This window comes from Neolamprologus multifasciatus, chromosome 6 (genome assembly GCF_963576455.1).
Source record: "Neolamprologus multifasciatus chromosome 6, fNeoMul1.2, whole genome shotgun sequence".
Lineage (NCBI taxonomy): Eukaryota > Metazoa > Chordata > Actinopteri > Cichliformes > Cichlidae > Neolamprologus > Neolamprologus multifasciatus.
Window position 1 is genome coordinate 31,753,572 of NC_140444.1, and position 17,598 is coordinate 31,771,169.

General features: G+C 37.6%; 1 protein-coding gene and 1 pseudogene across 2 annotated transcripts; one reads left to right on the forward strand and one right to left on the reverse strand.

The window, feature by feature from the left end:
* The first annotated feature begins 1,364 nt into the window (after positions 1-1,364).
* Positions 1,365-6,087, forward strand: LOC146517369 (uncharacterized). The gene is made up of 7 exons (XM_085162416.1): positions 1,365-3,228; positions 3,362-3,664; positions 3,739-3,972; positions 4,068-4,172; positions 4,324-4,536; positions 4,635-4,976; positions 5,738-6,087. Exons 1-7 carry the CDS (start codon positions 3,018-3,020, stop codon positions 6,085-6,087), a joined length of 1,758 nt encoding a protein of 585 aa, XP_085018542.1. The 5' UTR covers positions 1,365-3,017.
* A 5,535-nt stretch (positions 6,088-11,622) lies between these two features.
* Positions 11,623-16,907, reverse strand: LOC146517370 (uncharacterized; annotated as a pseudogene). Its single transcript, XR_014874514.1, has 5 exons — positions 16,068-16,907; positions 14,062-15,099; positions 13,776-13,931; positions 12,826-12,918; positions 11,623-12,461 (listed from the first exon to the last, which is right to left on the reverse strand). The product of XR_014874514.1 is annotated as an uncharacterized LOC146517370 (transcript).
* Between the last annotated feature and the right edge of the window lie 691 nt (positions 16,908-17,598).

The window sequence follows — 17,598 nt, forward strand, 5'->3', positions numbered from 1 at the left end:
AGTGTTCCCTTAGTGCAAATGTATCAGAGATGTTGGTGTAGTATAACTGAAGTAATGATGTTAAGTCCTTAAAGTCATATTCTTTTATTGTCATGACTGTATCTAAAGGTGTTTTTATGTTTGTATGATACCTGATTTATATGAAATATGGCTGAAGTGAACTAAACTCTAAAATACTTAGTCAGTCATTTGTTTAATAGTAATTTAACATTATATAATTCACATATAAAACTATGAATTGTAATTTTAAATGGTTTAAAAGCACGTAGAATAGCACATGCAGGCAAGTATATTTCTCCTTTTTTTTATCAAGAAGCAAAGACGAAAAGAAAAAAATAAGAAACAGGGCAGGGTTCGGTGGTTGAATCATCCGTCCCCACCAATGCCAAAACCAAATCTACGCCCTGCAAAACTGCAGGAGAGGTGGAAGGTAAAGTCCAAATTGGTCCCTATGTGTCAGGAGCTGTCACTGCAAAACTCATTCCCTGGGGAATACTGTGCAATTGAAGTATTATAAATGTGGAAAAATATCAATTACTTACTCACTACTTAGAATTATGTAATGTTAATTTTATGTTTCTCTTGTTATAAAATACACTGAAAGTATTGACTTCTTAAAAATGCAGTGGTTCATTTGTTTCATCTAACCTGTGAAAACTCGTTTTTTTGTGGAGCTGATAAACAGATCAAAGAGTAGAAAAAATTTGTAAAATCAAGTTGTAACAGTATACAAACGAGTTAGTAAAAACCTGGCATATCATAATGATTGAAATAACCTCAGTTATCGTGAGTTGTCTTGACAATGGGTAGTCAGAGAAAAATAGAAAGATTTTACTTATACCTGAAGGATGGCTCAGTAAAAAAGTGGTGAAATCTCTAAACAACATTGACTGTTGCATTAAATAACCAGCTTCTGAGATCAAGAACTATAATAATGGTGCCCTCTGGTGGACATGTCCCCAACTGCTTCACAAGTTGAAGAAGGACTCTGAAATTGTGTCAGTTCATATCTGAGAGGTCACCAAGTGTTTATTTATGTGTTTATTTAAATCAGAGAATATGTCACTGTTTTTGATGCAGCTGTGATGGCATCAGCCACACATGGGTAAATCAGGCCATTTCTTCACTTTATTAGTTTGTTTTGCAGTTTTCTTCATTAATATAATTCATTAATCATTTGGTTAAACCTAACACTGATATTATGAAGCACGTGCGTAATAGCATTGTGTGTTTTTTCTAAAAATATTTTCTGTTATATTAATTATGTTTCTCTTTCTTTGAGTTATCTTATTTTGGTTGGTGGCTGTTTCCTGTCTGGGCAAAAGGCGTGGCTGAGGACTCAAAATGCCTGCTCAGCAGGACCAACCATGTGCTTATCAGGAACAGGGGTGGTTTAGGTTTACTTGTGTTATTTTGTGCTTAGTTAATGTTATTGGGTTTTTGTTTTGTGTGTAAATGGTTAGGCCAAACCACTATAAAAGCTATGTCTTTGTAATTAGGTCAGTTTGTGAGTTAAGGTGTGCCACTTTGTTAGTTTAAGTTTCTGGAAATTACTTTTTGTAGAGTTATATGAATATGAATATTTCATGCAAGTGTATACAGCACAAGTGTGTGTGTGATGATACAGAAGGTATTTGTATTTTCCTTTTAATGTTTTTCAGGCCGGACACACACAATACAAGTACAAAAAAGATTCAAAGGAAGAGGAAGGAAGTTTAGTTTGGGTTTCAAAGCTGCATAAAGTGTGAAACCAGTCAACATGAAACAGCAGTCATTCCGTCCCCCTCACCTTCACTCCGACAAAGAGGACTGTTTAGTTTGACCGATGACTTCCTTTGTCTCTTTTATGGTTCAAGCTTTTACTTTTAGCTTTAGGCTTAAGGACTGCACTACAACAATCATGATGTTGAGGACACTGAGGTCATATTTATTATTTACAGTATTTCAGAATTTTTAGAGATTAATTAATGAACGCTCAAAAAGAGCGGGGCAAACAGGACGTAGCAGTTCCCCTGGTCAGTGGTGGGGAAGGGTCCCAGGATGTCCTGACCCTGCCGCACCATGAACCAGCTGGAGGAAAGGGCATCTGCATTGGTGTGGAGACGTCCCGCCCGGTGACGAACCTCAAAGTGGTAATCCTGCAGCGTCTCCAACCACCGGGCTAGCTGTCCCTCCGGTTCTTTAAAGTTGAGCAGCCAAGTGAGGGACGCATGGTCTGTGCGGTGACAAGTACAGACTATAAGCTTTTCACATGTAACCTCCTCACTCAGCTTCTCCAATAAGGCTCAGACCCTCTCCACTTAAAAACAGAATGAATGTAATGTATCCGAACATGAACATGTTTCGTAGCATTGACATGGCACTTCATTTGCAACACACACATACACACATACACACAAACATATGCAAACACACACTTGCATGTGCACTGCTGTGATTGCAGTCAGTTTCTAGCAGAGAGAACTGTGGTCCTTTTGCGTGCTAACTCAAAGATAATAATAGGGTTCAGTGGAAAATATAACTGAAAACATAACCTGCAAGCACTAACCAAATGTCCATGATCTCAGCAGCACAGACTGCTGCTGAGATCATGAGCTGTGATAATGGCAGCCTGCGGTGGGCAGGCCAGGAACTGTGAGACAGCAGAACAAGATAAACTGGTGCACAATAATGGTGATGTTTTCAAAATGTCCATCATTGGTATTATTAATATTATTATTATTTTTAACATTGTCTTTATAATCTTAACAGGCTGTTAACATGCCTTGTAATGTTTGTATGAGTATTTTGACAGGAGAATCATTTGACTCTTGTACCATTTTTTTACACTCCATCAGGTTTGAGCAGGAGAGTTTTAGAAAAAAAAAATATAAATACATACATAAATGTAGAGAAATAATATAAACACTTTGTTGAAAACTGAAAGTTACCTGAACATCTAAAATATTCAGGGCAAGACGGCAAAACCACATTGATCGTCTTGCAGATAACGAAAGAACCACAGAGGAAGGACGTTCATGTTTAGCTTCAAAGGTACTTTGTGTGCCAAACCATTGTACAAAAACAGTCATGTCAGTCCTTCTGTTTTTCAATCGGTTTTAACCTGTGAGTTAATCTTGTCTACTTTTATATTTACTGTCATCTTTATGCTTGCACACAAGACTTCAACCAACATGTTGCTGACAGATTTTCAACATCTGTTCGTCTGTTTCATCTTCTACATTTCAGGTATGAGTAATTATTTATACATTGTTATGAAAAGAAAGCAAACATTTTATTTACATTCTAAGAAAAGAAAAAAACCCTGACGTAAAAATGATAAGACAATGAATTCAATTCCTGATAAAAGTTTGTGTTAAAGGTGTTACTGGAGGAGAAACCAGGATCTGCGCTTTCAAAGGTTCATCAGTGGATCTGCACTGCTCACATCAACATCTGACTTCAAGCAGAAAATGGTTCACTATAGACTGGGATGGTTATAAGTATGTTCAGAGTGAGCTCTCTGTGGATGGACAACGTGTAACGTACAACATGTCTGAAGAGAAAAGCCCAATTTTAACCATCAATGATCTAAGAGAGAGTGATGCAAACACTTACTGCTGTATGAAGACTACAGACAAACCAGAACTCTGTTGGTATAATGGAGTAACCCTTCAAGTTGCAGGTACAGTGACTTTTACTCATTTATTACTTTCCAAATTACATCATTGTAAAAGTTGTCCTCCATCATCCTCTCAGAGCTGCAGGTAAAGGTGATTCCTGCCACAGAGGGACAGACAGTAACACTGATGTGCAGCAGCAGCTGTCCTCTGACTGAAAAGCCTGCAGCCTACATCTGGTACAAGAACAGAGAGTTTCTCTATGAGGACTGGTCTCCCTGGTACCAAGAGCTGCTCAGCAGTGAGGAAGCAGTCACATACTCCTGTGCTGTCAAAGGCTACGAGGATCTCAGAGCCCCTGAAGTCTCTGTGGGTGAGTCATGATGTTTATTGTTCAACAAAACGTTAAGCAAACCCCTGTAAAAATAGTCTCAGTACAAATATTTAACCTCATGTCTTTTTCTTCAGATTCCATCACACAAACATGCTTCAGTGTGACTTATGCTTATGGAAACATGTCTTCCCACAATCAGACATTAGTGAATGAGTCATGCTCCATCACATATCCCAGAGGTAAAAAAAGAAAAAAATCCACACTGTTTAAACACATCTCCACTAAATCTCTAAATTCAGATTTCTTATAACTATCTTTTATATGAATTATATGAGCTCTGTGAATATATCTATGCATAGTTAGAAGAAGTGTTTTTATTCTTTTCAACAGAGGTTCATGTTCAAAGAGCTTCTTCCACACCAGGGTTTGTCACACTGACCTGTAACACCAGCTGTAACCTGACTGATGATCAAACTGTCTACATGTGGTATCACAACAAACAAAACTATCATGAGAATCAACATCATTCAACACAAAACTCTTCAACAGACACATTCTCTTGTGCAGTTAAAGGCCACAAACATCTTCAATCTAAGGAAGTTTGTAAGTGTTAAATATATTTTATTTTATATATAATAATAAACTCAAGTGCTGAAACACAGACCAATCAAACAACGTTAAATCTTCCATCTATATTTCAGGTGTTCAGGATAAAAACTGCTGGAGAGTGAATTATGTCAGCAGGAGAATCTGTGCTCTGGAAGGATCTTCAGTCAACATCACAAGTGAATACTCACATCCTGATGACATGAAGCCAGAGTTTAAATGTTGGAGTAAAAAATGGAGAAAAGATAAAGTGGAAGTTGAAGAGCTGATTGAGGCTGCAGGTCGTGTGGAGTATCAGGACAACATGAAGAACCAACACATCCTGACCATCAACAACCTGAAGAAGAATGACTCAGGAGGATACACATTCAGATTCAAGAGAGATCATAAAAGATGGACACAGTCTGATCTACCCGGAGTCTTTTTGATTGTCACAGGTAAATCTAAACTCCTCACTCAGCAGACTTTACTCATTAATGTCTGAACAGGAGCAGAGATGGAAGAAATATTCAGATGCTGTGAACATGTCAATGCTGCACTGCAAATGCTCATTACAAAGAAAAAGTCCTGCACTTAACCCTCTCAGGCTCAAATTAAACTTTTTGTTGCTAATGCACAACCAAGTCCTGCAGTGGTACTTCTGAGTAAAAAAAACTCATAAAATATGTATGTGGGGAAATCAGGTTGTTAGTTTTTAACTGTTGCAAATCGGCAACGCCTGCCTCGAGAGGTTTAAAACTGAAATCATTCAAGTTTTCAGAAAAAAAAATGCATTTCATATTGTATAAAATAGTTCTTATTATGAAGGAAAAAATATGTTTTACTTTTTTAGAAGAAGCACTCATGTGTCTTTTCCATTTCTCACTTTGGTGTTCATGTTTTTTTTATTTGAACAATCTGGATACTGTTATTTTGTTTGAGCTATAAAGCAATTACTCATCATTTCAGCATTTAACCCTTTGACATCTAGGAGCATACATCACTTAACTGTCAACTTTAAATGAGGTCAGAAGAATTTTGAACAATAACATTTCTGGCTAATTTTTTTTGTTTGTTTGTTTTTATAAATCTACATTCACAAGAACCACATTTCCAAACCATAAATGTCTCATTTCAATTCCAAAATGTTTTCAGTTTGACAATTAAAAATCAACGAAAATGGTGCATAAATAATGATTTTTTTTTTTTTTACTTTCAGAGCTGAGAGTGAACATGAGTCCTTCTGCAGTGGTGACAGAGGGTCAGAGAGTCACACTGACCTGCAGTACCAGCTGTCCTCTGACTGACAATACAAACTACATTTGGTACTTGAACAGTCGACCTCTGACCCCGAGACAGAGCCAGAACAAACATCTGATCCTAGACCCAGTCAGCAGGGAGGATGCAGGAAGCTACTCCTGTGCTGTGAAAAGCAACAAAGATATCAGCTCTGCTCCAAAGACTCTCACTGTCCAAAGTATCACAGGAACATGGACACCAGCAGCTGCAGGAGTTTCTGCAGCTCTGCTCCTTTTAATTCTTCTCTCTGTCTTCTGGTGTGTTAGGTGAGTAACGCTTTGATCTCATTCAGATCAATATGTTCTTCTGATATGGCTTTACTTATATATATATTTTCTATCTGTTCAGAAAAAAGAGGATTTCTAACCAGCCTTCAAGAACTGAAACATTAGGCAACAAACAGCAGGTACCAAACAGGAAACAAAAAATTCTTCTGCAATAACAGCTGAAATAAAAAAGGCCGCTTGAACACCTTGTTTTTCTTCATATAAATCTATTCCTGCTTAACCCAAAAGCATGTATTTTTAGCCTTTGTATTGTTCTCCTTCATGTGAATTATAACCTCTATATGTAAATGTATGTAGATATACTGTCACGATCCTGGGTCTTATGACCCAGCGTTTTGAGTTTTAGTTCATTTTGATGTTTTTAGTTTAGGTTTAAGCTCATTAGATTTCTATGTTCATTTGCTTATTATATTCCCCTTGTGTTTTCAACCCTTGTGTTAAGTCTCCTTTATTCTTAATGTGTTTCATGTCTGTTTCTTATGTTGTCAAGTTTATGTAGTCATGTCAGTGTTTCATTGTTTCCTATTTTTATTTTGAAAGAGGTTCTGTGCTTTGGTGGTCTGTTTTGCTCTTTCCCTGTGGGCGTCATTATGTTCATGTTGTGTCTACTTTGCCTTTCTGTCCCATGTTTCAGCTCCCTATGTTCTGTCTCAGTTGCTGTTAAGTTTACATGTTTTGAGTTCAGTCAGTGTTTCCTGTTTTACTTTGAAGGTCCACGTCTCATGTGAGTGTTTCTAGTTTTGCTTCCCTTGTCTCGTCCAGCCTGATTACTCCCAGCTGTGCTCTCCTTCTGTGTCTCATTCCCTCGTTATCCCTCTGTGTATTTAAGCCCTGTGTTTCTCTTTGTCAGTGTCGTAGTCGCCCTCATGGCTGTGTTTCCTTGCGTTTTAGTTTACCCATGTCCCAGTTTAGTTTTTCATGCCGTCCTGCAATAAAGCAGCTTTTTGAGTTTAATTTCGTTGTTGTGAGTCTTGCGTTTGGGTCCTTCTCCTGCCTGTACACAGCCGAAACATGACATATACATTAATAAAATGTGATGTTATTTTTCTATGCAGATTTTTCCTGATTTCATAAATAAAAACTTTCCAGCTGAATTGGAAGAGCAGGATGGTCATCACTATGTCAGGCTGCGTTTCAGTTTGAAAAACAACACTGACCTCTACTCAACCATCGAGTTATCGCCTGCTAAGTAAATACACCTTTTTTTTGCTTTATTCATCATATTCAAACTGTGATTTGAAATCACTTGTTGATTTGCAAATTATTTCATTTTTTTAAAATTAGAATGACAACGACTTCCAGTGACTTTGCAAGAAGTGAAACATCAATCAATGAAGAGCAGGTACATGACAGGATTCAAGTGTAAAACATCAACTCCTCTATTTTTCTTCATTTGTATAATCATTTATTATTTATCAAGAAGAGCGCTTAAACTTGTGTCCTCATCCTTTTTTCCATCCATAATTCCTCCATTCATACATCTATTTTCTCCCATTTGTGTTGGGTTGGGTCACAGAGAGGGCAAAAATGTAAACAAACTATCCCCTGCTACCTCTTGCAGCAGTGGGGACATTTTGGCATTCCCAAGTTAGCCATCACACATCTCTCCAGCAGGTCCTGGGTGTTCCCCAGTGCATCCTCACAGTGGGAAGAAGCCATGTAGGAGGTATCCTAGTCAGACTATCTCAATTAGTACCTTTTGATTTGGGCGAGTAGTGGCTCCACAACCTCGACTTGAAAGATACTTTGCACCACTTGTAGCTCATCTTTTTCATACTATGTCAGTGGGATCACCATGTGGTGATCAATTGACAACTCTCCTCCTATCTTCACCTGAGACCAACTGTTTTTGACACATTTGAAATTATAATGGAGAAGAGGTCACTGAATAAATTATTATCAATCATTCCATGACAGGCAGTAGTGAACTTTTCTAACAGACTAATTGAGGTTTATTGTCACAAGAACAGATATCTCTCATACTTCATGCAATACCTCTATAGTGGAACACATCTGTTTAACAAAAATCATCTGTTCTCTCTTCTCAAACATTACTGCTGGCCTGCACTGTACACACCAACTCACAAACTGCACAAACTCAAACTCAAATCTACATGTCAGCTTCTATTCTGTTGTACAGTGGCACTTTAATGCAATCTGACATTTATGTTTTCCTAAATTTAGCAAGCCATTTCAAAATTGAGATCTATAATCTAGTTTTGAGGTCCCAACCGAGAAGCCTTAACACCCACTCACATCATTTGATCACAATGGTTTCACCCGAAGCCTTGCTGGAGAATGACCCACACCCGTTTTTACAACTTGTCTCACATGATTATGCAGATCAACTGTGGGTTCAGATACTTTTCTTTCCAAGAAAGGACTTTATAATGGATCCTAGATTCAATTGGAAGCCAATGTAGAGAGGCCAAAACCGGAGTGATGTGGTCGAATTTCCTTCTGCTTAAAAATCGTACCGCAGCATTGTGCATTAGTTGCAAGCGTGGCAAAGTGCCACGCCCCAACCTCTACTAAAAGAGAACTGCAGTAATCCAAACGGGAAGTAATAAAGGCGTAAATAACACTTTCCAAGTCCCGCTTGGAAAGAAAGGGCTTAACCCAGTATGTTGTGTGTCTTCGTCCTCAGGTGAACCCTGATCCCATATATGACAACCTCCCAGCCCATTATAGCGGACTGCAACTACCTACGAGCCACACAAGTGATGTCTACTCCAGTATGGACCCACTGCCTGCTGACTAAAGTAACTTTGTTACTATGGTGATTTAAAGGGCCTTTTTCTCTGATAGATTTAGCGACTGAGCTAATTTCAGTATCACAGCAGGGACACCACATTTGGTGGATCTGCCAGTGGTTTTCATACATAAATTACAGAAGAAATAAATCTTGAACTTTTCAGTTATAAAATGTATGTTATTAAAACACATGTCACAACTGCAAGATGACAAAAAAAAGCAACTTGTGTTTGAGTGCAGCTGAGTGACTGTTTTTTAATGCACCATGAAATATATAAAAAAAACATATTATCAACTTTTGTTAATAATAGGGTTTTTTGATATTTTTGCAACTCTCATAACTTCCAAAGAAACTGTATGGACATTTATTGCAATAAATGTGCTACTGTTTAAATTCAACCCTGTGGTTTCATATGTATTCTGGCTGATCGACGATGACCTCTTAATACTGACAGACAGTCACTCTTCACTAAAATCTGTTCTTTTGAAAAGTAGTCATGTTATGATTAGCAAATAATAGAATCCCTTGACAAAATGTACGAGACAAGAAAGCAAAAGTGTCCAGTGCACAAACGTAGAACAAGACAGGGGGAGGCAACAAATGGAAACACAGCTGACTACAGCTACTCATACTGAAACCCACATGCTCTACATTAGAGGACTCATTCCTAAAACGGAGATAAACAGAAAGCAGACACTCTAAACAGCAACTTAAACTTTAAAATATGAACTAAGAATTTAAGACTGCAACAAAGAGTCAAACAACAGGAACCATTAGAAATTGTGGAAGCAGATTTATTTTCTGTTGTATTACAAACATATTTAATCATATCACTTAAGTATAGCCAGATCACTCCTGACACCAATTGTATGCATCCATGTGGAATCTTATCACAACTGGGCCCCAAGTTTTATTGCACCTTCACAGAAGGTTCATTGTATACTTGAAGATCTCCAACATCCTGCTCTTAAGGAGGTGACAGCCAAGCAGAAAACAAGGTCATAATTCTCTCTGTGAGGCAGGAGGTTAAAGGACGGGGCTGATGGTATAGAGATATATGATATGTATGGAATGTTCTTTGTTTAACAGCGTCTGTGATGGGTTATATAACATGTAAGGGCAGCAGCCACAATTCAGAGATCACCCTAGTGTTTGACAGGAGTGGTTCTCTCCATATTGCAATATGTTATTAAACTCACTTCAAATCATGCTCACTGTGGTGTTTGCAGGTTATTGTTAAAATTTCCATAACAAAATCATGAAGGACGAGTGATATTGCTGTTGTTAAAGCTGTGTGTAGTTTCTCAGCAGATACACTCACAGTAAAAACACTGTCTTTTCTGTTTTCAACCTTTCCTGTAAAATTGCTATTTATTTTTGACATTCACTCGTGTTTTTGAAATTTTATGAAGTGACAGAAACTGTAAAAAGGTGATTTACATATCACTTCGAACAAGAACTGTTATGTGGTTTGTCTCTGAACTTTATCACTACAGATAAACATCATGGAAAGTACATCATGGCAGCACGGAGTAACTTCTACACAGAAAAAACGAGCAGTGTTAGTGCAACACCACAAGAGTCAATTTCAATACAGACCCAGTGTCTCAACAACAATTATTGCAACATGAAAAATAATAACTTTTTAAAAATTTCTTACTATATTCACATTGTTTTTATGCTTATATCAACTAATATGAATTATTATCAGTTGTAAACTCTTTTTAAAAACTTTTTTACTGTCAACTCTTGAAGTATGAAATCAACTTATGAATAACAGCTGTATGGAGTCTTTTGGTAGTGCCGAGGGGGGTATAACAGTAGTGTTCCAACCTATCACATTATTCTAAATTTTATATATCTATCTATATATATATGATTTTTTTTCATGTATAATAGCCCATATGTCAGTCTGAAGCCTGAGCCTTTGACTTACAGGGATTATTTGTATATATGTTGAATTTATGATTTCAAACTTGTGAAAAAAAACTTCCTGAAAACCTTCAAAATAAGATAATGATATTATTACAGATATTTGGATATTTGCACATCACTCATCTTGTGCTGTAAAATTGACAAGAAGCAGGCAGAGAACAATTCAAAAAGTTGCTGAGATCAAAAGCTATAATGGTGTCCTCTGGTCGACATGTCCTGAAGAATATATCATAGTGTTTCATGCAGCACAATAAACCCCCCCCCCCCCCCCCCACACACACACACACACACAAAACAGAGTGAATATAAATCAGAAATACTAGTTACAGGTTTTTCAGTGTTTTCCTCTATGGCTGAAATCCTATTTTCTCCTCTTTAGCCAAAAAGGCTAAAGACTGGCAGACGTTTTGACTGTTGAGCCAAACTCAGCAGTGACAGAATACAATTCAGTCACGGAAATCAAACACTTCTTGAATATGGAAATTTTAAAGAAAGCAATTACACTGTAAAAAGAATAACCCTATTCAAATTAAAAAAAATGATGTCCAATTGTCACATCCAAAATATTTGACTTCATAGAATCCAAATTGAGTCACTTGATATGACCTGATACTTTTATGTTGATATAAACAATATTACTAGACTTGACTGAAACTTTAAAATTTTGCATTGATCCAAATTGATTTTTTACATAGAACCATATTTTAATTATTGAACCAAGCTAATATATTGAAATTTAACCAACCTAATGTATTCACATCGAACCAAATTAACATGAACTAATATGTTTGTGTTGAAGCCAGGTAATTGATTTACATATATTCAAACTATATTTTTTACATTTCATTTTATTTCAGTTCAAAAATGCTCTGCATTTCCTATAAAAAACAAGACAGATGGCCAACCAATTATTTCAAAATTATTTATTGTTCCAAACCATTTTAACTATAATCAATAGAGAGGATTAGTAATATACAGATTTAGTGCTACGGCAGAAATGATTAGAGAAATGTTTGTTTTATAAAACCTGCAATCTTTTGAAAACCAGTATAAAACCTGCAATCTTTTGAAAACCAGTATAAAACCTGCAACCTGTCTAAAAACTGGCATAAAAACCATTATAAAAACTCTTTTAAACCAATTTGCAAGTACTCAAAAACGTTTATATGTGCACTGTGCCTGTACAATGTAAAAAAAAATCTACACATGTATCAATGAAATCAACTTAAATCTCCCTTTCAAATGGGTGTTCTTATAATTTTTGAATGTAGAATACCACTGCAGGCCAACCAAGCAAAATAACCAAGCACACATGCACATGCATGTGCACATACACATGCAAACACACTACTGTGCAGTGTTAAGTTCACAATTAAGTTTGCGAATCTTAGAGGTCATCTTGTTAAAGTCAAGCTCCATCATAATCTTTTGAAGAGCCTCAAAGGTGAACCTGAATCCTCGTGGATATTCCATATTAAGAGCATAACAGAGTCCAAAGACCATTGCCACTCCAGCTGCCACAGAAGGCAACTCATTCAGGCTTCCACACCATCAATGATTATCCCGATGTCTCGAGGCTGATGTAGGAGGCTTGAGTTGTCCCTGAAGACGAAGAGTGCCATGGTGGTACTCTGCAGCTCTTCCTCAGCTTCATCTTTCTGGGATATCTTGAGGTAAAATATGGAACAAAATGCACAAGTGAAGAACTGAAGTCTGGCACACCTGATAAATCTTTGACCATAATAAACTACTATTTTGATAGTTGTTTGGTCACAGACTATTAGAACAATTATTTTACTAATCAGATTGTGAATTGCATAATCATTAAATTAAATCAATGGTGGAACATTTTCATAAATGTTCCACAAAGCCCAAGAAAAAAAAGAAAACAATACAGAACCCTAAGATATTAACTTGATGAGTTGATTAATCGTTGCTGTCCTACATTAATCACTGCATTTAATAGCAGAGTTGTCAAATTTACATCAAGAGACTGCATCTCATGTAGAGACAGAACAGATATGGACATACCATGTATTCTTTTATCAAGTCCTCAACACGTTCTCCAAGGTAGATAATGAGAGATTTAAGTATACACTCCCTCCTAATGTCAGCATCAGCATCCTGCAGGAACAGTTAAAATTGTTACTATGCAATATGGAGAGTATGCTGCGTGAGAGGAAATTTTTTTCACCTCTCTATCCTCATGAGGTGACTAATGCCCCTTTTCCACCGACAAATCGGCACGGTGCGCTTGAGAGCAGTTCAGTTTAGCGCGGATGAACTCGCTTGTTGCGGTGGAAACATAAAGTGGACGTAACTGGGAACGGGCGAACCCATCTGGCTATGAAAAGTCGCGCGCAAAAGTCTTTGTCCGCAACGTCACAGCCCGAAGAACAACAACAATCGCGATATATGTGTGTTTTTGTACTTTGCTCTGTCTGTGGTTCATTTTGATTGGTTTGATTTTTGGTTCTTGTGGAGGAAGTCGCCATGGTCCAAAGTCAATGGAGTATGGTTGCTGGGAGTTTTTTTTAAAGCCTTTTGTGGGAGCGCTTCTATATCACATCACGTGGGCACCACACACACCCGGGCCAATCAGGTGTAAAGGCGGTGGAAAAGCGTCCGCAGGGGGCTAAAGTGAACTGAGCCACACCGTGTTCTGTCGGTGGAAAAGCGGCATATGCTTTCTTGTCCCTAAATAAAAGTTTATACGTATATATGTATGTATGTGTATCTGGCGAGTGAGAGTGAAAATGTGTCTCCAAAATAAATTTTGTTGTAGTTGTGCTCTGTATAATGACAATAAATCTCTTCATTCATTCAAGGACAAAGCCCACACTTCCTTTCAACATTTTAAAAGGTCACAGCCATAATCACTGACGTTACCAAAATAAAACTGTAACAGGATACAAATTCTCATTAGATACAGGGGTTAAAATGCTAACTGTCATGTTAATAGTTAATTATATACACCCTACCTGATCAAGAAACTCTAGGATTATGGCAGTTTTTGCTTTGGTTGTCCCTCCTTTCTTTCTGATTATTTTAAGTAGCTGTGGGGAGTGCTTGTCCAGCTGGGCCATGAATCTGGTTAGCAGGGGAACTGCAGTAACCCGCAGAAACTCTGCATTAATCTGTACATGAGTAGACAGTGTACAATACATTTTTTTAAAGACCAACTTCCAACAAGAAAAAGTCAAAACATATATTTCCCATTTCCAAACTATGATAAAAGGCATTAGTACAAAAAAGTTAAAGTTATACCTCTTCCATCTGAAATAGACCTGGCCATCTTTCCAAGAGGTTCTTGATGTCAGGCTTCTTATCCACAACCTCTTTCCTCCTGAATTCGAAGGTCCTGGCCATCTTCTCTTGTACAGTTTTCTCATTGTTTCTCTTCTTTAATTCGGTCAGGAGAGATATTCGCTCTAGTTCTAGGCTTTCTGGATTCTCACTGCTGGTCTGAGGATAGTAATTGGCCTCACCTCTTCTTGCCTTTTTGTTGTTCTTGGCTGGCTTGGGAACAGGATCTTCTCATGACTTTGATTTGAGGATATTTACTAAGAGCTCAGATGCAAGTCCATGTGACTTAAGCTGAGTGCGGTAATTGCTCATCTTAGTCTTTAGTCTGAGTTTCCATCCGTAGCTCTCATTGAAGGAGTCTGGTTGCCTCAAGCAGGGATGTTTCCTTGTCAGAGCCTCCGCAACGTCACTCAGGTCTGCATCACTGGGGTACGCCTTGTAGGAGAAAATCTTCTCTGCCAGTCTTTCCAGAATGTCGGACAACATTTTCGATGTAGGTGTGAGCCTGGTTTGGTCCTTTATGTATTCCGCATTCCCTTTCTCAAGTTGACCTTCTGTTTCAAAAGAGAATTGTGGGATGTTGAACTCCTTTGGCCAGGGCTCTGTGCGGAGTTTCTCAGAGGAGCTGCTGCTTAGTATGACTGTGTCATCAGTGTGTGTTGAGATGGAGCTTGTATCTAGGTCACTTTCTACAAATTCTAAAATTAATGTTTCAGTAGCAGACGGTATGACCTTGATGGTGGTAAGATCCTTGATCATGGAGGTTGAGTTCAAGTTCACAAATGTTCCACCAAAGTCTACATCTTTATATTGCAGCCTGATACCTCCAGCAACTTTGCATGACTCTTTAACTTGTTCAATGAGCTCTTCAACTGTGTCTGGCACCCTTGATAGATCCATCCTCTCAAAGCTATATTCACTCAACAAAATGAGGATGGGTCGTATGGGATTTGCCATATTTGTGGATCAGGTTGCCTCTCAGCGCTAGTGTACACAAAACTTACAACATAAAATAACACAAAGGAAAGAGACACAACACAGTATCAGCTCCCACTGCAGGTTTTTGAACATATGTTATAAGGGTACTGCCACAGAAGACTGCAAATTTGGATTGCATGTTTAGTGTGTACAACCACACCTTATCCTATACAAAGGACATTTTCCAAAGCCAAAAGTGGTCCAGTTATGTCATGGACTTTTCTAGCCTGTATTGCACAGAAGATAAAGTGTGCCCGTTACTGGCTTTGAGTAATAATAGTAAATGTGGGGGGCTTTTTTTAGCTCTGAATAAACAGATGAACAGAAGCGCTTTTGGACCGTTGTGGAGAAATATGCATCTGGTGTGAACAGCGGAGCAGCTGACAGTGTATGATTTTCCTAAGCGCACCACTTCGAAGTGTTCCTGTGGCCAATGTAAACCATGTGTAAGAGTTAGACCAAAAAGGGTAGAATTTAACAAGCTTACACAGAAATGTCAAAAACTGCTCAAAACTGAAAGATTGCATTGTAAAAACCCATTATAACAGTTTCTAAGCAAAACAAGTTGTTAGGCTTCAGTTACTCTTTAAGTAGTTACACTCCAAAATAACAGGACACAACCAAAATGAAATGTTCCCTTTGCCCTCCATAGAAAATGTTGCTGCATTTATAACTGGACAGAGGAAATTAGTGGACAAGGATCTCTTACTAACTCACACAACGATGTAACTAATGCAATAGCAATATTACTTACTACTACAAAAGTGATTTTCAGAGTGCTTTTCAATTACGAAGACTAGAAAAGGGGAAATGGGGCACATCTCCCTACACAACCAGCATTGAGCACACACCTGGTTGAAGCTGAGAGAGCAATTATTGCACACAATAGTGCCAACACATCAGCAAGGTGAATGAGAGGATAATGAGGGAGGGTCTAGATTATTATGAAATGTTTAAAAAGGATGTGCAGTGTAAATGCAAAATGATACCTGTTCAGATTAAATGAAAATGTATGCTTCAGCCATGGAATGGATGGAGCGATCTGTGGTTCTGAAAGCATACAGAAAAAAAAGAATAATGTTACTTCTCTATAAAACACATAACATAGAAAAACCAAGAAATACGTAACATGACATACACATCCTTATAAAAAGCTAGTACTATAATTTGATTTAGGTTTACCAAACAGTCTACAGACCAGCCATTAGCGACTAAGTTTGGCATAGGGTCAATTTTTTGCTGTTAAAATTAAAATTTCTTCAGAAAATGCACATTTTTCCGAGCCGCGCCTGAAAGTCAATTGAAGGAATTAGTCTTATGTCATTGATCTTATATGCTGGCTTGTTATTTCTGTCTCTAAATCATGCACATTAATAATTATCTTTTGCGCTCGGTGTACACACACATAACACACAGATATTTATATGAAGAGAGACAGAGACAAACGTGCGTGCACAAACACAAGCTTGTGTCTAGAAACCGCGAGCTCACCAGAAAAATTCAAACGAAGCGGAGCACGGAGTTATACTATGAATGTTATGAACTATGAACTTATGCTAGCTAGCTGTCTCCACCACCGATGCATCGTGGTAACGCTAGCTAGTTAGTATACTGGTAAAAAACGGCTTTTTGCCTAACTTGCATTCCCGACTGTGATGGTCGGTTGCTGGTAACCAGTTCTAATGTCGCGCGGGATAGCTAGCTAGCTTGTAGCTAGCAGCTACAATCATGCAAAAATTGGGGGTGGCTGTCGACCCAGCTTAAATGGGGTTATTTTCTGCAATTTTGGCAATACAAATTATAAAAGCTTTTGTAACACACTTGGCTTTACTTACGTTTATTTTCAGATGAAATTAATCAAAGATGTGACACGATTGTTTCCAGCAGCCATGCAGAATAAAAATGGGTCCCGGTCTATTTCTGGTGGGCGTGTTCAAGTGCAAATCACTTTGACTCAAATTAAAGATATTATCTGTTCAACATGAAAAGAAATATATGTTTTGAGAGAAATCAAAAACTTTGCGTTGTGTCCTTTGTACAGATATTTAGTTTCATCCAAATCAAAAGTGGTATTTTAAAATGCAAAAAGAAAGAGTTTCACAATCAAATCAATGATTTTATTCTGTTTTGAATGGCACTTATTAGATTGAATGAATGACGCATGTAATGAATAATGCATGTTAGACTTTTTTCAGTGTAAGCCAAATAAAAAATAATAATAAGAAGGTAACTTTTTCTATTAAAAACAGCAGCTACACAGCAGCTTGAGATCAACATCACTCAAGCTGTTCATGCTGCTTTTTGACAACATTTTTTTCTCTTATTAAAGTATTATAAGAGTTTTAACATCTTCACAGCTTTCTGCTCAATAACTTCAAGTCTCTCTGATGCTTAATGCAGTACATCATGCTGATACAAAGCATACAAGAAAGCAAGTGATGAAGAGAAAGTTAGTTATTGTTTTTTAGTTTCTAAGCTGTTCAATATGTGAAACTAGTTCCTTCTTAAAAGAAAACAACA

Excerpts from the sequence above, each read along its gene's own strand:
- LOC146517369 (XM_085162416.1), top strand. The coding sequence starts at position 3,018 with ATGTTTAGCTTCAAAGGTACTTTGTGTGCCAAACCATTGTACAAAAAC. Across the intron at positions 3,665-3,738 it reads AGTAACCCTTCAAGTTGCAG|AGCTGCAGGTAAAGGTGATT; the intron begins GTACAGTGACTT and ends TCATCCTCTCAG. Across the intron at positions 4,173-4,323 it reads CTCCATCACATATCCCAGAG|AGGTTCATGTTCAAAGAGCT; the intron begins GTAAAAAAAGAA and ends TCTTTTCAACAG.